This window comes from Scomber scombrus, chromosome 4 (genome assembly GCF_963691925.1).
Source record: "Scomber scombrus chromosome 4, fScoSco1.1, whole genome shotgun sequence".
In the NCBI taxonomy this organism is placed as follows: domain Eukaryota; kingdom Metazoa; phylum Chordata; class Actinopteri; order Scombriformes; family Scombridae; genus Scomber; species Scomber scombrus.
Genome location: NC_084973.1, coordinates 1,262,499 through 1,283,794, shown reverse-complemented (window position 1 = coordinate 1,283,794; position 21,296 = coordinate 1,262,499). Strand labels below are relative to the sequence as shown.

General features: G+C 39.3%; 1 protein-coding gene across 1 annotated transcript; it reads right to left on the bottom strand.

Annotated features, from left to right (window-relative positions):
* Positions 1-1,663: 1,663 nt before the first annotated feature.
* On the bottom strand, positions 1,664-21,010 carry ptar1 (protein prenyltransferase alpha subunit repeat containing 1). The gene is made up of 7 exons (XM_062418257.1): positions 20,911-21,010; positions 18,955-19,124; positions 18,338-18,404; positions 16,817-16,921; positions 12,053-12,302; positions 4,508-4,857; positions 1,664-2,745 (listed from the first exon to the last, which is right to left on the bottom strand). Exons 1-7 carry the CDS (start codon positions 20,994-20,996, stop codon positions 2,367-2,369), a joined length of 1,407 nt encoding a protein of 468 aa, XP_062274241.1. The 5' UTR covers positions 20,997-21,010; the 3' UTR covers positions 1,664-2,366.
* Positions 21,011-21,296: the final 286 nt, after the last annotated feature.

The following is a 21,296-nucleotide window of genomic DNA, read 5'->3' as shown; positions in this document are numbered from 1 at the left end:
TACAGCTGATACTAGAGTTTTTTCATTCAGCTCCTACATTTCAGTGCCAAATGTTGTCAACTAACCATCTTCATACAAGACAGTTAATACAATGAATCCACCTTGTCTATGAACATCACATGACATTAGCAGTCCATTTAGAAGTGACGATGTAATGGTAAGATTTTGGCACCTCTGATGAGCTGACTTGTGCACACTTTGGCCACTTAAAGCAAATGTAACACACCATGTTAGTAAATGTAGGCAATCCAATCAAACCTCTATATACTGGCACTGCTTTGAGGTTCCCATTGAGAGACCACTGCTGTAGAGAATATTATATTGTGTCCATGGTTACATACATATGTCGTCTGTGTGAATGTGTGCATTTGTTCACTTGTGTTCTGTAACAACAACCCATAACTTCTTTGAGTAACAAAGCTGCAGCCTATCATGTTTTCTAGCCAATCATCTGCTATACAGATAACTTCAGATTAAATAATACCATTTGTCCCTTATCAATACAGCTGAGGCGATGTAGTAGGAGGAACATTATTGATGGGATGACCTGTGCAGATACAGCATGTTACTTTTAAAACGAGTGCTACAAATTATTCCTTAACACAAACATAATGTAATGTTATGTAGATTTTGACCTTTTTGATTACCTCTATTTTTTTCTTTCTTTTACAAGCTAGTGAAATAAAGCAGCTACGCTTATTGTTAACTAGCCAGGTGCAAATAGCAGACATTTCAAAAATAGTTGTAATATTGTTGTTTATCAGTGATACCCCACAAAACATTGACTATTATGATCAAATAGTCCAAAGTGCAGTTCAGTTTTCACCTGTTGCACACTACACACCAGTAAGAGATGAAGTAGTTGTGGTAACGGCAGCATGTAGCACCAGTGAATGTAGGGGGGACTTACTTCCTCCGCACTAGATCCTTCAAAGTCAAACATCAGTACCACTAAACTGTTCTGGTTATGTATTTAGTGCTTCAGGTTGGCGGAAAGTAAGACTTGCAAGTTAGCTCGGACTAACTTCTCACATAGCAAACAGAACTTACACTCTTAGCTAAGTGACTAGCTTTTTGGCTTTCTGTTGCAAGCTACTGTAACTTAGCACTTTGCTACATAGTAAGGTCTAACTGACTATATACACCAGTGAAAGTAGAGGGTAAATCAACCAGGAGCAGCAACCAAAGATCAAGAGAAGAGAAGACAAAGAGAAAATGACATGGTTAATAAACGTTAGCTCCTTCAGAATGGAAATCTAAAGAACCTGTGTGGCTGTGCTTCAAACCTGCCGCTGCAACAAGAGACCAGAGGGATTTCCTACTAATTCATCTAAAGCAGAGCTGAAAGAATTCTTATCATTTTGTCAGAAAGACATAATCAGTTATTATCACTCCATGCTATTCCAAAGGTTTCATTTAACATGTGCTTCAGATTTATGGAAGTCCATTATGGCCAATATTAAGAAACAAACAACAAACATAAAAAAAAAAAAAGATATAATAGTGACTTGAATAAAGTGAGAAAATATAAAAATACAATCACTCATTTTAGTAAAGATATTACTGAATTCACTTTTCATTATATTATAGCTATAGTAGTAAAATGTCCCTTTTTAAATGTGTTTATATTGCATGATGGCATCTATCCCACTGAGAGTTTTATATCACCAATCCCCACCCTCCTCTACCTCCAGCCAATCATGTGAGTAAAATACACTATTTAAAAAGAGGGCAATTTTAAAATTAAAATATCTATAAAAAGTGAATTCAAATTAAACTGAAAATAGAAATAGTGACTATTCATAAAAATAACCACTATTAATATAATTACTTCATAATGTAATATTGGCCATTTTAGCATTCTATACAATCAGATCCAACAAGTTAGTTTATAATGAGCTTTTAGTGATTTTTATCATTGTGCTCTGCTCTCACATTTCTCCTCCTGCTGTGGCAGCTTCATTTAGTTCCTTTGCTGAAATACTGGCAATAAATAAAAGCAGTGGGAATTTGACCTGAGACATCGAGACACCTGAAATAAGAGTAGAATCGACTAACGGACATGTAGCGAGCCAGTATGCATTGTGTGTGCAGATTTCCATTCTGAAGGGGTTCCTGGCTTAGACCAAGCTCAAGAGGATCCAGATGTTTCTGAGGAAGAACAGCCTTACTACGACCCCACCGTCTCTACTCAGTGTCAGGAAGCGAGGAAGTTAACTAGCTTTTGCCCCGGGAGTGGTTTCTAAAGTCATCACTGCATCTTACTACTGGTTAAAGTCAGCACTACAGGTAGGTAAGCTGATCCTAAATCTGTGTCTAAAGGCAACTTCAATGTTGAGAAAGGATGGGGCCAACTGTACTCGTTCTCAAGGCTGCTGACCAATGACGGTGTCTAACCACTTCCTGTATGCCAGGGCGAAGCGTCTCTGCTCAGGGTTACAGCAGCTGTCCAGGATCCTGCTCACAAAGCTGTGCTCTAAGGGTAGCGTGGGGGGGCAGGCACCTCTCTTTAGACGCTTGCTGTCACGTGAATCTGGCAGAGACGCCCTGTCTACCTCCATATCTTCACCAGCAGGCCTCTGTCTGTTTACAACCTCCTCATCTTCAGAGCCCTGGACGGCCGGCTTCTGCAGGCCCGGCTCACTGTCGTTAAGGTGGACTGAGTTGCTGCCTCCATTGGTGCTGTTGCAGTGGTGGTGCTGGTGTTTCCTCCTCCAGTGGTGCCACAGATAGAAGACATGCCGCCTGGAAGGGTGGAGAAATACATCCAGCTTATTCAACTATACTGGACTAATACAATGTACCATAATAGAACAGTATGTGGACACAGAGTCCATATATGTTTAGCCTGAAGGGTTTTTGAATAGATTGGATTAAACTTCTTAGTTCTGTGGTTTTTGAATAACATGTTCAACAATCCCACATGGGTATAATAGAGGGTGTCCACATACTTTTGCCCATATAGTGTATATTCAACCTGAGGCTACTATCTGAATAGAGATAATAATATTAGCCATTTCCCTGATTAGATTATTATAGTTTCATCTAATCAACATGATTAAGGAGGAAGAGATATAGGACACAAGTCTCATCACATCTCATCTCTGACTATAAACCTTTGTACCTGTCATGATCAACAAAGCACATTTATGCATATAGTTCACACCTTAAAAAGACATTCATTAACAGCTGTTGTATGCCTCAAAGTAACGAGGTTATTCAAACTAAATCTGCAGCTTACTACTACTGTCTCACCTGGAACACTGACTTTCACTTGGAGCACACAGCTACAATACTGTGTGTATTTATTGTGAGCAAAAAGCAAAAGCTTTGAGGCAGACAGACTGTTTCTGTATTGAACATAAAATATCAGTCATGTAAATGAACCTACAGTATGTGATGATCTGGCCTTGATGGTGATGTAGGTACAAATAGGTACAACTGTTCTTTATTCCATGTGCATTCAATGCTATTAACTTGACTGCACAACTTTAAATTATTTTGTGACTGTGACCTTTTAACAGATGACGGAGTTCACTCTTTTATACCCTTTTGATACTTCTAATTTTAACTAGTGATCGTTTCTTATCAATGTTGGTTGTGCTGTATGCTGCAATGATGTTCTATGTCACTGTTTATTTATTATTATCATTACTATTGTTATTATTATTGTTGTGTTAGTTGTTTTTTGTACTGTCACTGCAAATCAAATTTCCCCTTGAGGGACAATAAAGCTCTGACCTGAACTGAACTGATAGTCTTTACTCTCAACAGTTCATTTCTCAATACAAGTAAAAACTACTGTAGGAAATATAATTAAGGCACACTACTGCTTGATATAATACTAATAATACACCCTGTGGCATAAATCTATATCACATGTTGTTGTTCTCTCACATAGAGCACAGTATGCACATTTAACACAAATACAAGGAAGCATCCTGTTTAGTACAGAACACACAGGAGGCTTCAGGGTAGCTGCTTTTGTGTATTATAAGTATTCAGATTCTTTACTTAGTAATAGTACAATGTAAAAATTACATTACAAGCATTAAAATACAAATAAAATGACTGCACTGAAAATATGACTTAGTATCTCTTTAGTATCGCTACTTTATACAGTATGTAAAGATTGTTTATTATATAGAGAATGTAGTGATTATTTATTGAATATATCTTATTTTATATCACTTATTACAAGAATACTATTGTGTCAATTTTGAAATTCCCCATAGGGGGCTCAATAAAATTTACCTTACCCTTATTAATAGATGTATTATCAGTTAATTATACCTAAAGTATAATAAGATAGATTTATTAATATGCAGACAAATGGCTCTATTTTCAGTGTTATTGGACTATTATTACTGATCTATTGGAAGTAGCATATTACAGCAGTACAAATATTTCAAACTGTTTTTTATTTGAATGAACTGATTTCATAAAAGTCTCAAGAACAGGCTTTTAGTTCCTAATTCCTTGATAAAAAAAAGTTCTCAGGCCTCACCTGTGACTCCAGAGTGTCTCATGTCCAGGAAAGGACTGGATCAGGTCTGTGCAGAGCTCCATCTCCTGGTGGAAGAGCTGAAAGACTGCGCTGAGGCCGAGCTGGTTCTCCACCTCGTCCGCTGCCTCCGCCCCTGACAGTTCTCCATTAGCCTGGCTGTGGCTGTGATGGTTTGGGCTGCTGCTGAGGACGGTGCTGGACCGGTGCTCGGGTGAACCGCTGTTGCTGGAACTGTGAGAGAGCTCAGTGATCACCTCTTTGAGCAAGAACTGGCGGTAATGGAAGCCACTGTGGTCAGAGACGTGCATGGACACCCATAGGCGCATAGAGGACAGCTCATCATGGAAAACCTGAGAGGAAACAGAGAGAACAGGCGATGATGAAGAACAGAAAGCTGCATATCAAGAAATGTGATGATCTGCAACAGATGTCTGAACAGATAAACAGCAACAGATAGCAACATCAGTTTAGAAAACACTGCTCAGTTCTGTCAGAACGTGTGAGCAGAGCTGATGAGATTCAATAAAAACAAAGCGGAAATATTCAGAGATCTGTTATTTACAATATAAAAAACATGGAGAGGAACTTCATTATTGCTACCAACCAAAACAACCATTTAAGCTCATTTGTACACAGAGATGGAGGAGAAATTAAACATCTGTAGAGCCACAACCATTTGTCAATTAATCTATTGACAAATGGTCAATAGAAAATGTAAATTGGCAGATATATCAAATGTTTGTAGCTTCTTAAATGTGATAAAATAATGATTGCCTTGTTATTCATTATAATACACTGATGATGTTTGGGTTTTTGACTGTTGGTCAGACAAAACAAGACATCATCTTCAACTGAGGGAGATTACTACAGGCATTTTTTAAAAATCTTTTCTGACATTATATAGACTAAACTATTAAATTGGTCAATCTAAAAAGCAATCCAAAGATAATAATCAATAAATAATAATTACATGGCTGCAGCAGGATGCAGGTCTTTCACTTCCTTTTTTTTTTTTTTTTTTTTTTTTTTTTTTTTTTTTTTTTTTTTTTTTTTTTTTTTTTTTTTTTTTTTTTTTTTTTTTTTTAAACTTTTTATTTATCTACGTACATGAACAAAGAACATGAGATCATCATGGGAGGTACAGTTAAAAACAAAATATTCTATTACACATACATACACACACATACATCATAGTCAAATGTCACACTATTCAAGGTGCATATTCAATCCATTTTTCCCAGCGTTCCATACACTTCTCCAACTGAAGTCTTAAAACAAAAGTGAGTCTCTCCATACAGTAAATTTCGTGAATGATCCCGTGCCACTGGATCAGTGTTGGAGGATCTAGTTGCAACCACTTTCTGGTTATGGCTTTCCTACCACTTGCCAGAAGAATCTTAAACAGGTACCTGTCCGTATGCAAGACTGTTTTTGGAATTTTACCGAGATATAAAATAACAAACGAAAAATCTAAATCCACCCCTATTATTTTATTTATCTCGGTTGACACCTCCTTCCAAAATAGCTGGATTTTCGGACAGGCCCAAAAAACATGAAAATGGTTAGCCATAGGGGTTCCACATAGTCTCCAACAAAAGCCTCGGCTCTGTGTGCCTGTTCGTAGTGCTGTTAATTTAGGAGTTATGAAAAATCTCACTACATTCTTCCAGCCGAACTCTCTCAAAGATCTCGAACTTGCAGTGGTCGCTTGTGTCTCACATATTTCTATCCAGGTCTCTTCTGATATTTGTGTTTCTGACTCCTTCTCCCATTTTTGTTTAATGGATAACGTAGAGTGATTCTTAGAAGCTTGTATACTTCTGTATATTCTTGAGACCAACTTTTTATTATCTTTCTTTTCATATGCCTCATGAAATATAGAGATTAAATTGTATTCCTTCTCCTCCTTGATTTGTAATTTTTTATTATAATAGTCTCTGACTTGCAGGTATCTATGAAAGTCCTGCTTCTCCAGTCCAAATGTGGCTGAAATTGACTCATAACTCTGAAATGTACTATTTGAGATGAGGGAACAAAAGGACGTGATCCCTCTCCTAACCCACTGTTTAAAGCCCCCGTCCAATCTAGCAGGTTCAAATACTGGATCATACGCTATCCAATTCAAGACTCTAGCCTGTTTCTCTATTTGTAACTTCCTCAAAACCTTAAACCATAGTTTCAGAGTGAATACAGTCCACTGATTCAAACTGTTATAATATTTTTCTGCTTGGTTTTTGTTTCCTATTATAGATTGTATTGGAATTTTTAACTGTGTAGTTTCCAAGCATTTCCATTTAGATTCATAATTTGGAGAGCACCAGTATACTAAGGGTTTCAACTGTGCAGCATAATAATAATCCTGTAAACATGGTAAAGCTCTCCCTCCCTTCTCTTTTTTTAGCTGCAGAGTCTTGAACTGAACCCTAGGTCTTCTACTGTTCCAAATGAACCTGGAGATCCAGGCATTCCACTCATCAAATTGTTTTTGGGGTACCTCTAGAGGCAGAGACTGGAAGAGATAAAGAAGCCGTGGCAACACGTTCATTTTAATGATTTCTATTCTATTACTCATATCCAGTGGAAGGAGGGTCCATCTAGAAATATCAGATTTGATCTCTTTATTAATGGGGCCGTAGTTATTTTCAAAAAGTTTTGACATATCTTTAGTAAGGTTTATTCCTAAATATTTTATTTTGGACGAGACCCATTTAAAATTGTATTTCCCTGTAATATCTGGGTGGGGAATATAGTTAAATGTGAGGGTTTGGGTTTTTTGAATATTAAGCTTATACCCAGAGTATAAATTATATTTTTTTAGCAGGGACATCAATTTAGGGATGCTTGAGTCTGGGCTTGTAATAAAAAGCAAAACATCATCCGCGAACATACAAATCTTATGTTCTTCTCCTCTAATCATAGTCCCCTTTATCCCAGAGTCCTCTCTAATTGCTTGAGCGAGGGGCTCAATAAATAACGCGAATAGGGTCGGACTCAGGGGACAGCCTTGGCGTGTCCCTCTTTCCAAATGAATAGTTCGTGACAGGTGTCCATTTACCCTGATCCTGGCCGTTGGAGTAAAGTATAGCGCTCTAATACATTTAATAAAACCATCTTTGAAGCCAAATCTTGCAAGTACCCTGTATAAATATTCCCAACCCACCGAGTCAAATGCCTTTTCAGCATCTAGGCTGACTAACATTGCACTGATATTTTCTGATGTAATATGACTCACCACCTGTAGTGTTCTCCTTAAATTATCCTGTGTCTGTCTGTTTAATACAAAGCCTGTTTGGTCCAAATCAACCAGCTCAGGGACAATGGACTCCAGTCTCCTAGATAGGATTGAAGCAAATAATTTATAGTCTACATTTAAGACTGATATTGGTCTGTATGAGCTGCATTCATTTTTATCTTTTCCTTCTTTCAGGATGATAGAGATAACTGCTTCCTTCCATGATTGGGGGGCTTCTCCTGTTCTCAGTGTATGATTGAAACAATTAAGCAGAACAGGTGTTATCTGTTGTTTAAATGTTTTATACCACTCAGACGGATAGCCGTCCGAACCTGGAGCCTTATTAGCTTTCAATCTCGAAATGGCTTTGCTCAGTTCTTCTGCTGTTATCTCAGCCATAATTTCTTTATTTTGTTGTTCTCCTATAGATGGTAAATCTAGTGAACTTAGAAAAGTATCTATTGTTGTAATATCTACCATGGCCGGTTGGTTATATAGTTCTTTATAATATAGTTCGAAAGCATGTTCTATGTCCTCTGATTCATTGCAAACCTTTTGTGTCTTGGGGTTTCTAATCTTATAAATCATATTTTTCCCACGTTGTTTTCGAATCCTCCAGGAAAGTAGTTTCATTGCCCTATGCCCTGTCTCGTAATACTTTTGTTTGGTAAATTTAAGTTGTTTTTCAATTTCTTCATCATATATGCCATTTATATCCTGTTTAATTTTGTTTATTTTAATTAATATTTGTGGATCTCTTTGTTCCATGTGTCTAGTTTCTAATGACTTCATTTCCGCTTGTAGTTCCACAAGTCTTCTCTGTTTTTCCTTTTTACGAAAAGCTGTGAGGGCAATAATTTTGCCTCTAACAACTGCCTTTGCTGCGTCCCATAAAGTATTTGGAGACACCTCCCCATTATCATTATTTTGTAAATATGTTTCAAATTCCTGTTGAATCTGTTTCTGCACCGTTTTGTCATTTAAAATGCTCGTATTAAGTCTCCAAAGTGTATTTTTCCGTTGCTTAGTTAGGTGCAGGGTTAGGTACACCCCTGAGTGATCAGATACATCTTTAATCCCTATTTTACAATCCCTGACTCTGTGCCAGTCTGATTTATACATAAACAAATAATCAAGTCGTGAATATACAGAGTGACACGGGGAATAATATGTGAATTGTTTTTCTCCTGGATGAGACTCTCTCCACACGTCAATCAGACCCAGCTCCGTAAGCATCCTCTGGACTAGAACGGCATTAGGACTTTTCTTTTGGCGCTGATTAGATGTATCTAATTTTGGTTGCAGGTGGACATTAAGATCACCACCACAAATTAGAATTCCTTGTGTTTCCAAAACTATCAATTCAAATAATTTTTTGAAAAACATTTTTTTGCTCCCTGGGGGGGCATACACATTAAGTAGAGTTACTTCTTCATTGTCTAATTTACCCTTTACTAAAACAAATCTCCCTTCCTTGTCTTTCACTTCTGAAATAAATTCAAAATTTACTGCATTAGGGATCAGTATAGCCACTCCCCTCCTACGGGCTGATTTATGAGATGAGTAATAGGTATTTTGAAATCCCAGTTTTTTAAATTTTTCATGTTCTAAAGAGGACAGATGAGTCTCTTGCCAAAAAACTACCTGCAGCTTTTCTCGTTTCATTTTAGCTATAATTTTACTCCTTTTAATCGGGTTATGCAGCCCATTGACATTTAGTGTGACTATCTTATATTCCTGATGATGCATATACTCTTTTCAACCTGTGTACAACTGTGTAACATTACCCATGATATCCCGAACAAGAACAGTGAACCAAAAAACAGAAAAACAAAAATCAAAGACTTCCAAGTCCGAAGTTCAAATAAAACTTCAAGTTGAGAGGAAATCCTCGTGCTCGTCGAGGGCCTCTCATCAGTATCAGAGGAGATACTGTGTACCGGTGACATTCTTTCTGAGTCAGTTTCTCCAAAACCGGTATAAAGTTTCATCTTGTCAAGTACAGTAAATAATAATATGTATTCTCTTTGTAAATTGGCAGAGAGTTGAGAAACACAGGAATTATCTTCTCAGGTAAAAGGATATAATGAAAACTTTTAGCAAAGAAAAATCTAATTCCTTAGAAGATTGAAAATTAAGTTGTAAAGGCATTTACTTTCGGGTGTTAAAATTCAAAATAAGTGGGTTTGGGTAATTTCTTAAACTCTCCTTATGTAAGTAAACAAAAATTAAAGGCTCAGAAGCCCAAATGTTGCCATCTTACGTAGGCTATATAATTCAAATATAGGTAAATTTAAGTAGAAATGGCAAACTGTAGTATTTAACTCTTAAATATAAGGTTCAGCTTAAACAAATCTGGGTAATTATTATAGTCTTACCTCACCTCGTAAACTGACTAATGATAAGTCATCCACTTTACATGGGGGCTAATAACACTTTTGTTTTGAAGCCCAGTGTAATTCAAAAATAAAATAAAATAAAATAATAAAAATAAAGGGGATGGGGGGGTGGAAGAGGGGGTCCAAACGAGGAGGTCGGACCCAGATCATCACAGGATGATATTTCAATTAACAGTCACTGGGCTCAACTTCTGTACAGGCACATGGCTCCAGTCACTCACCCCACAATGTGTGAATATGTTTACCCTCAGGTGTTTTCACTGGCCAGCAGCAGTTGCTCCAGGTGGAATACGCTGAAAGCTCCGTAGTCTCTCTTTGATCCGCCCTTGGTCCACTACCTGTCTGCGGCGATCTGCACCTGCTCTCTCCCACGTCGCCAATCTCCGCTGCTTCAGCGCTGTAGAGTCAGGCTCCTTGACGTTCTCCATAGGAAATCCTCTCCTCTTCAGGTCTTTAGCCGCCTCTGCTGCGCTCTCGTAGATCTGTGTGCCGCTGTCAAAAAACACCTTCAACTTGGCTGGATGTGGCGTTTGGAAGCGGATCCCTTTAGCTTTAAGCTCTCTCAGTATCCCCACATATGCCTTTCTTTTCTTCAATATTTCGGGGGGGTAATCTTGATCAAAATAGATCCTTTTTCCCTCGTAACGAACATCTTTCTTTCTCCACGCCGTACGCAGTACCTGTTCTTTCACTCTGAACTCGAGGAAGCAAATCACCAGTGATCTCGGCGGTGCGTCTGGGGGAGGCTTTGGGGCGAGCGCCCGGTGGCAGCGCTGTATTCCGAGGTCCATGTCCGCGGCCGGCGGGCCGACTTCTGATTTTATTAGCTTCGTTATAAACTCCGACACATTGGACCCCTCTGATTCCTCCGGTACTCCGTAAATACGGAGATTGTTGCGGCGCGAGCGAGCTTCTAGCTCGGTTAGCTTAGCCTGCAGGGCCTCTTGGCTCTCCAGCGCCTGGGTGAGAGCCTCCTTCGCTGCCGCGTCCCAGTCTTCAATGTCAGATATGCGCTGTTCGGCCTCGCCCACTCTTGCTATGGCAGCTTGTAGCCCACCTGTAGCTTCTTCGAGTTTTCGGTTGATTTCTCCTCTAAACTCGTTCAACTCCTTCTTCATGTCGTTACGAAAGGAAAGTCGAAATTCACTCATTTCACTTTTAACATCCGCCCTGAGCGCACGAATCTCGTTGTAGATGGCCTGCATGACGGGGTTAGCTTCTTCCTCGCCAGCGCCGCCATTGTTCTCGTAGCTGTCCTCGTCGCTGTAGTATTTTTCTTCGACATTCTCTCCTCTATCACGTCTTGAGCCTTGTTTACTTTCAGTCTTTTTTTGCTTATCCCCTTCCATGTTAACTTTCTGTGCAGTTTTTTTAAATCTAATGTTCTTCAAAAGGGGATAAATATCCAACCGGTTGGGAGCGGGGTGTTTAGGCTGCCATTCGCTTCAGCGTCACCACCGGAAGTCCAGGTCTTTCACTTCCTGTGGACTGTCTCTATAGTGATACCTGGCTAGTACTGCATTACTCTGGCTGTAGACTTGGTTTATGTAATATTACTACTGTTCCCCCCCCCATTTTTATAATGTATTTATTTTGTAAAAGTTATTATACATTTGTCATTATTTGTATTATTTTTCTCTGTATATCTTTTATGTATTTGGTTATTACAATTATGTATTATGTGTGTAATGTATGTATGTGTTTTATATATTGAAACATTTCAATAAAAAGCAACTAAAAACAAACTAGGAAAAAGAGGCTCTCTACACTGAGTGAGGATGAGGAGTGATAGAGCTGCTGCAGCTGAGAAGTTCACACATCTGTTCTTAGTATTTTAAGTCAAACTTTATAATTATAAAACTTGTGATACAAGTAAAGAAAAAGAAAAAGAAAAGCCTCTCTTCCTCTGTGTACCTTGATGTTACCCATGGCCATGTGCTGCAGCACCCAGATGCGGTGGGACCAGGCGTTGTAGTTGCTGGGATAGCGACCGGCAGCGTCAGAGCACACCCTCATCTCTTGGTGGAGTGTCCTGGCCAGATGGTCACTGAGCTGCTGACTCCTGCCTACATCAGCCTGCTCTGCTTCATCCTGCTGCTGCTGCTGCTGCTTCCTGCAGCCCGCAGCAGAGGACTGCCTCAGGATCTTCTGCAGCACCCAGCGCCTGCAGGGAGATTATAGAACTCCAGTAACCTGATGTACTGTTACTGCTACACCAGCATCTGTCATTCAACCATCATGATCAAGTGATTCTTACATCTGCTGTTATAGAAACACAGAGCTTCAATGTCCTGTCCTTGAACACCTCATGACACAAGGTACAAAGTAATGTGTACTAGTAACTGGGGCTGATGGGGATTCAGTCATTACTATAAGATCTAGCTGGTTATGTTGGAGGTGTGTATCTGCAGTTATAATATGGAGGAATAATGAATGTTACTATCGGAGAGTGACAAAGACAACATTAGGTGATATGACACTCACTAACATATAAGCTAGGCCGGCTGATAGCTGGTATTTATTAGATTATTACAATTTTTCTTTTTGTCAATATGTAAAATGCCTAAATTGTGAAAATTGAGTTATTGCAATATTGCCAAAAAACAACATAGATGGTAGCTGCTACATTAGCTGTTTTGAATAACAACAGTCCTGTAAATGATGATGACATTAGTTTCACTGCATGTACACCTGCTGCAGTTTACTGTGGTGACTGTTGGTGGCCAGCTGTTTCTGGATCTCTCATAGTGAATTAAAAAGGTCATATCTAAAAGACGGAAAGACTGAACATGACTGCACACTGATCTGAGCTCTCTGTTGTCTCATACACAAACACAGATAGCAGCAGATTAGTTAGTGAGCAGAACGTTCTGCTGTGTCTGAACCCAAACTGGAGGCTATGAAGCATCTGGCAGTCTGCAGCTGTGTGGGAGAACCTGCAATTTATGTGTAATGAGGATTTTTAAGTTAAAACATTAAAACAAAATAAATGGTTAAGGAAAAGAGAATCTACAGGGAAATGAAGTCCATGAGTGCTAAAAGATAATGTGTACAGTAGGTTTTAGAAGAGATTTATAAGTGTGTACAGATATGGCGCTTTTCCACTACACCGTTCCAGCACGACTCGCCTCGGTTCTTTTTGCGTTTCCACTAGGGATAGTACCTGGTACCTGGTACTTTTTTAGTACCTGCTCTGGTGACGTTCCAAGCCGGTACTAAAATGTGACGTCGACACACTGCTGGCCGCTGATTGGTAGTTGTCGCTGGAAGAGTCATGAGTCGTCCCACACAAGAATCAAACCCGGAATTTTTAAATACCGGCAGCAGCGTTACAACCATAGTTACAGCCATACGGCTCCATTTTCTTGCTTTGTGTGAGACAGAAAGCCACAAACAGCAGCAAGTACACCACTGCCTCAATGTCCTCCATTGTTTATGTGTTTTGTGTCGCGTATAAAACGAAGTCACGGCAGTTTCGCGGAGCCGTGCTATGACGACCCCGCCCACGTTGAGTAGGTACTTTTTTGTAATGGAAAAGGTCTGTTCTGGAACCGTACCGAGTCGAGGCGAGTCGTGCTGAAACTGTGTAGTGGAAAAGCGCCAATAGTGTGAGCATCAGATGCTCTGACAGGACCCTGACTGAGAAGGCCTGGTGCCCATTTGTTATTAATGTGGAGTTTGGAACAGTAAGACCTGCCAGAGTCGAGTATGTAGGGGACCCTCGTACAATAGATGCAGTTGTCCATCTTAAAAGTGCAGAGCTTAAAAAGTATCCTTTAATTGAAGAAGCTCAGGTAACTGCCTTAAAGACTGCCTGTAACTCAAGTCCAAGTCCAAGTCCAAGTCCAAGGCAGTGTAGTGGAGCAGGCTCAGAGTTTCATGTTGGCCACTCGTCAATATTTAAAACTACCTTTAAGCATTACAAAACCAACTCACACCCATCACCCAGGGTTCCCACACATTTTTACCATTTAATTTTCAAAACTTTTCAATAACTATTCCATAATATTTTACTCCATTTCCATGACTTCATTTAAGTAGTTTAACAAAGGTAGGCCCACATAGCGACCCATCCCAAATCTGGACGGTCAAGTCCAACTGTTTCATCTGGAGAGCTTTGCTGAGGCTTTTGTTGAACATCATAGCCAGAGCTAAGACTTTTCAGAAAACCTTGGAGCGAGATTCGTGGGGGGCTTACAAGAAAGTTTGGCTTTCATGGTCACGACCATACGTCAAAGACTTTTAAATTCAATTTGTACTTTAAGGAAAGAAACATGATCATGTACAGCATGGACGCCTTTGAAATGTGGGTTGGACAGTCAAATGGGAGGGAGGTCTGTTTTAGCAGAGTAGATGTCATTTCCTGTATTCTGGAGCCTATTAACAGCTGTTTTGACACTTTGATCTCACTAAATGATGGGTGCATTTTATAATTACATCCCAGAGGAAGCGTTTGGCCCCAGATCACGAATTAGAAGATATTAAAAAGCTAAATATAGAAATTGATGATTAGTATATACATATTAAATGAATGTATTGATTTGTGACATGGTTAAAGTGGGGGGTCCAAGTTCATGCAGCCTGTCTTATATCCGTTATCTTTGATATCAGATCGGGCCATCCCTAATTCAAAACTTTGTTTTTCTAATTTCATAACTTTTCCAGGAATTTCATGACCGTGGGAACCCTGATCACCTGACGGGCCTCGTCATCAACCGGTGCTCAGCAGGGCCACCTCATCCATCAGTTTTATTAAGGCTGACTGTCACACTCAGGCCAAGACTAACAACAGCCTCTCAGGTCCAGTTATGCTGCTCGTCATGTTCCAGAATATATAAACACAGGTAAGAAAAGAGTTACTGGTCTAAACAAACCGAGACGGCGCCAGTCTTACTATGACTCTATTCTCTTCTCTCTTCTTGCTCTACTGTCTAAAAGACATTTGATAGAAGCTGAAGCACTCTATCTATGTAATCAAGCATTCAATATTTTAAAGACTAATTATCTTGAGTCACTAATGTGACGGCCCTGCCTATACTGCTTAGACTGACATGGGTTTTCACTCTGCTGACGTAATGGTTTGTGTTTTCCCGAGGTGATCAGCTGACCACTTCAACCTGATCAGGAGCACCTGGGCCCGGTGTGCAAGCTGGATAAAGGGGCCAGTGGCCGCCTGTCAGCGGGCACTCTTCCCTCGCCAGCGTCCGCACCTTTTTGGTTTCTTTGGCGTTTCATTCATTTCTACTTCACAACACTCCACCTTATATGATCAATACACCCACATTTACATTACTGATACCATTGACATCCACACCTCATACCTGCGTTACTTTAGTTTGTGTTACTTTATTTAAATAAATATATTTTTCTATCGGCCATGCACTGCGTCTCTCCCGTTTTGTCATCTCCTTCGGGCCGGGTCATGACACTAATGAAGACCATGAATTGTGGTTGAAAGTCCAAGGAACTGTAAGAATACATCTACAATGATGTTCCTGGAATCACTGGGAGTTTTTCCAGGTCTTTCAACATCATACACCCTCCTCCAGATGACCCAGCTGGACCTGACCAGACCCCAGCTTGTGTCCAGATGGCAAATTACCATGACTCCATGGAACTCCAGTGTCTATGTAATCAAGCATCCTATATTTTAAAGACTAATTATCTTGAGTCACTAATGAAGACCACGAATTGTGGTTGAAAGTCCAAGAAAAAGCTAGACAGGGAACATGGAAATCAGTTTGCATGTGTGATACTAGCAGGGCTGAGTTATAAAACCTTCTCAGACTTTAGACTAACATTACAGTGGACAGAGGTTTGCTCTAGGTTGAACCACCTCCATACTTCCATGTGTCTTTCTTTTGGAAACACTTTTATTATCACACACTAGGCCTGGGCTAGGGACAGAATCAAATATCACAATATGTTTGACCTAATACCTCGATATCGACATTGCTATAATATTATGGGGATAACTACTGAAACTATCACAAAGTATTTACACAATAAGATTTTTGTTTAATAATCTTCAGTAATGTTGATATAATGACTAAGTGGATAAAGGCAGATAATAGAAGCTAGATCAGTCTTTACTGTAATGCAGTCTTTGAAAGCAGAAAGAGACAACACATAATGCCCTATCATGATATTATGATACCCAAAATCTAAGATGATATCTAGTCTCATATCACAACATCAATATATAACCTTGATTTACTGCCCAGCCCTAGCACGCTCTCATGTTGAAGTTTTACCTGTCTGAAGAGAACTCTCGGGAGGAAAATGTTACTTTGAACTACAGGAACTACAAAAAGCTTTGGCAGTTTCATATAGTTATTAAGTTTTAAAAAATCTGAAGATTGTTTTCTTTTTTAAAAATCACCCTCAAACATATATTTAAATTAATTGATCAAACTGATTTATCACCCATCTCTCATAACTTGTCATTGTTAACTGGTCAGTCCAGCTGTTCTACATAGAATACATGAATCACCTGTTTGGAAATATGAGAAACTGAATGATTGATGTGTCCTGTGATTGTTTAAATATTACAGTAGGCGCTATAATGAATAATACCAAAGCTAAGTCCTGTAGACATGTTTTCTAATCAGTGCAGTCTGTGGAAATGACAGTGACAGAGTTTAGAGAAGGACGTGGTGCTCTGCAGTCAGGTCTTACCGGTGTATCCACGTCTCCGGGCTCTTGGGGAACTTGGTGAGGGCCAGCTTGCCCAGGTAGAGGTCTTTCTCTGGGTTAAGAACTCCACATTGTAGCAGCTCCTTTCTGCAATAACAACCAGCCAAGAATGACCACAGATGTTTCCGTCAGGTCAGTGTAGCATGATTTAGCTGCACTGTAATGTACTGAGCTGTGATCATATGGATTTCACAGGAAGCTGAAAACCATAAATCATCATAAGACAGTTGTTTGCAGGTTTCCACTGCAGCATAACTAAACTTTTTCAGCATCTGTTTGGGCCAATGAGCTACTGATGATTGGATGTTTACATTTTTCAAAATAAAGGACCAACATATCATTTAATTATTATTTAAAATAATATTTTGGTCCTTTATTTTCTGCTCTACTGAAAACACACCAAACCATGACCATGATGTTCATAGTGAACTGTGAATGTTGTGTACAGTTACTCCTCAATCTGTGTGATATACAGTGGGGAGAACAAGTATTTGATACGCTGCCGATTTTGCAGGTTTTCCCACTTACAAAGCATGTAGAGGTCTGTCATTTTTTTTATCATAGGTACACTTTAACTGTGAGAGACGGAATCTAAAACAAAAATCCAGAAAATGACATTGTATGATTTTTGAATAATTAATTTGCATTTTATTACAATACTTGTTCTCCCCACTGTATATGACATGCTGTGTGACAATAGAAAAACATCTATCATTTCATATTATGTTCTACCATTTATTTCAATGTGATGCAAATCTCACTCTTAACTACTATTTTCTGTCATTTGGAGTCTGTTCAGCTTTTTCAAGGATTACATTAATACATTACCCGTCTTGAATTTCTACACTTACACACACACTAGGAGAGTAGAATACATAGTGCAATATGACAGCAGAATGTAATAGAAACTATGTTTACTACCTGATTTATGTACACTGGTTTCATTTCAGTGTGAGTCTCTGCTGTCATTTATGATGGTGCAGGCAACTCTAGTTATGCCCCTAGTAGAGATGTTAAATGGGTCAATGACGTGATGCTACCTTTTTGTGTACATGTGGTTTAGTCAAATTTAAAGAGGTTGAAATGTGAAAATAAACGTATGAATAACTTGCACACATTCTTTTTTTGTGGACCCAGCATCACATTTCTGTTTTAATCCATTTTGAGAGAATATATTAGAGGATTATGGCAAAAATGTCTAAGTGGTGTAACCATTTGTACCAAATAATTCAACTTGCTTAAAAATTATCAAAAAAACAACAACATATCAACTAGTTTGGCATGATCTTACATTATTACTGTTTCATATTAAATAAAGGTTAAGGGAAAACAATTGTTCTAAATATTTGATTTGGGGAATCATGACATGAAGTGTCTTGGCGTGTAACTACCATTTAAGAGGCCGTTTTGCTAATTGTGAAGAAGAACCTGCTGACACTCACAAGAGCCAAATATGTGTGTAGTTGTGTGGCAGCTGGCTGCTGGGACTGGGTGTGTCTGTACCTGACATTCCATGCAGTGGTGAAGTCCGGGTTAAGCAGCAACAGAGTGCAGGTGATATCCACTAAAGCTGAGGGACACACAAACATCACTACATTACTGGCTGAAAATCACACAATATTAAAGTGTTTCTTCTAAACATTATTACTGCTCTGTTTTTATCGGTGCCTTTAACACCTCTGTCATCTAGAGTGTTGATCACATTGTGCAGCTGAAGCTGTCAGTGTGGTCTGTCTGAGATCACATCATACTACTCCACTTCCATCACTGTTAGTTCATTATTACACTAGATTAGGTATGTTAACCTCTGTAGGGTGCCATGTTGTTTTCCTGTGTTGCTCTGTGGAAAATGATGCAGCTGAACCAAAAGAAGCTTTAAATGACATGATGTTGGAATAAACAGCCTGACTGATGTTATGAGTCCTTCACATTTTCTCTATCCTATCCCTGCTTTCAAACTCCCCACATCCTGCTCATCATGAGAAAAAGAAAAGCCTGCTGCCAGGACATTTTGTACAGATTTATTCTGGTCTACAATCTCCCAAAATAACCTATGTGCTCATCTTGCTGTAACCTTCAGGACTGATGGATGAAGGTAGATGTAGAATAGCTTCAGTTACCTTCCCTGTCCAGCCAGTGTTTGCGCTGACGGTAGAGCAGCAGTTTGTTGTGGACATATGGCAGAAGGAACTTGACACACCAGCTCTCAACACCCAGCTTGTTCTCCACCAGCACGATGGGGCTGCGATTGTAGCGCGCCTCTGGACACGGGATCACACCGATCTCATCACTGAGGGAACGGACAGAGAGAACGAGGGCCAAGGGAAGCTTTCATTAGTCATGTAGGACACACACATGAAAAAATTGTTCTGACGACACGTGGTGATGCTTCTCTTGTTGTTACCTGTCACATTACTTTTACTCAGCTGGCTCTGTACTCAGGGTCATAGTTTGACTTGTGTCAGGTTATATCAATCATTCACAACTGTGGCACAGTATGTGGACAAAGGAAGTGATGGCCTGTCTAGCCCTGGAGAAACTAACATATATTGTAAAAAAAGAAAGAAAATAACTTTGCTAACTTGTGGAATCGTTACATACACTTTTTGGAAACTGAATTTAATTAATCACAATTTTTTTTCACTTTTTGTATTTCATTCAATATGTCACTTTCTATAGATATATACACAGTACAAGCCAGTGTTATCTACTTGTGAATGTGTCAGAATTTTGATGCAGGCTGTTTTGGGTCTCTAAAGCTTTACATTGTAAGGCAAGGTAAACTTTATTGTTAGAATAAAATCTACAATAAACAATCTCTAAAATCTACAATATACATAAATTCCTTCTACTATATACAAGTTTGCAATGTTCCTGGGATTAAACAGTAAGGACAGCCTCAGTCTTATTAGTGGGAGTGGGAGGTACTGGCAGACACTTGTGTGTAGTTAGAAAAGTTTCACTGTACTTTTGACTAAATATCACCTCCCTTGAGTTGAGTACCTTGAGTAAGGCCGCAGCACATTTGTTACAATGCCATTGTTGCAGCTCTACATTGATTCAAATGCTGAGACTGTAGTTTTTCAATGTATCTAATATTTCACAAATATGGTAGTCTTCATTCTGTTGTAAGATTCAAAATGCTAGCACTGATTTATGAATGGTGTGTGTGAACTGTCACAGTATGATTTTACAAAGCACAGTGTACATTCACCATAGCCTCTTAAATTACAGAATAGATCTATTCAATAGTCTTCTTTAGTTAAGGGTTCGCTCACTATAAATAAACTAAGAATGGTACAGAGTCATTTGGTCTGATTGGTAACAGTTTTGGTGACCTGTCATCTTGCATGGATCAATGAGGGAGAATCTAACACAGCATATATCAGTGACTGGCAGTTGTACTTCTTTAGTTTTCACAAAGCTCACTATAGTCAGTTTGATAAGCTGTGTTGACAAACTGGATTTCACAGCTGTAGATGTAAAGAGGGAGAAGCAATGATGCATCCTGTAGAGCCGCATAATGAGGGAATCAGGTCTATATGATTAGTTATGACTTTAGCATGTAGCTGCTGGTTGGTTTACTCAGCATATGAAATGGTTTGCTTGGAAGAGGACACACCATGCATCTATATAGAAATGGTCACAGCACAGGTGTGTGTTCTGCACCAGGGTAACCTGCCAGCCTCAACCACTGAAGCTTCATGTGCAGATTCAAAACAAATTCAGTCTTGGCCATAATAACACACATGAATGTTGTATGGGCTCTAATCACTCACTGAAACAGTTCATTTGATCATCACTGAGGAGCTTGTCCGTGCAGACTGGGCACAGTTTTAACAGCCGCCATACTACGTTAAAAGGCTAGCGCGCTAAATACATTACATAACACACCGTGTGCTTCAATTCTGTCATTTAACGAGGAATCTGTTTAACAGCACTGTACCAACATGTAGCTCTAACTGCTCTCATTCCAGGTAATAGACCAAGCCCGCACAGCTGTAGTGTCAGCGGGGATAAACAGGATGTGACAGACACGCTTCCCGCGCCTTATGTTCCCAGTAAACGCTACTCACATGTTGGGGTTCCTCTTGAAGGCGTTAGTGATATCTTTGACAACTCTCTGGACCAGGACGTCCACCTCCTCCTCCGACTCCGCCATTTTTAGGACGCCTAATGACGTCACACCGAGCAAGAAGTTTTTCCGGATGAAATGACACTGCTACGGATGCCCGGAGAGGCCATTTTTCTGTGCCGTTGTTTGTGATATATAGTTGTTAAAATATTTATGCATAATATAACAATATAAATATAAAATACAAAATGTAAATAAGCCTACAATACGAAGACTGTAATAAATAGAACATTTACATTGCTACGATTGAATTTAGACAGTGTATTATGTAAATGGTTCAGGTTTTATTAACCTGAAGATTGTTCCTAACAGGAGTTATTATGGTAT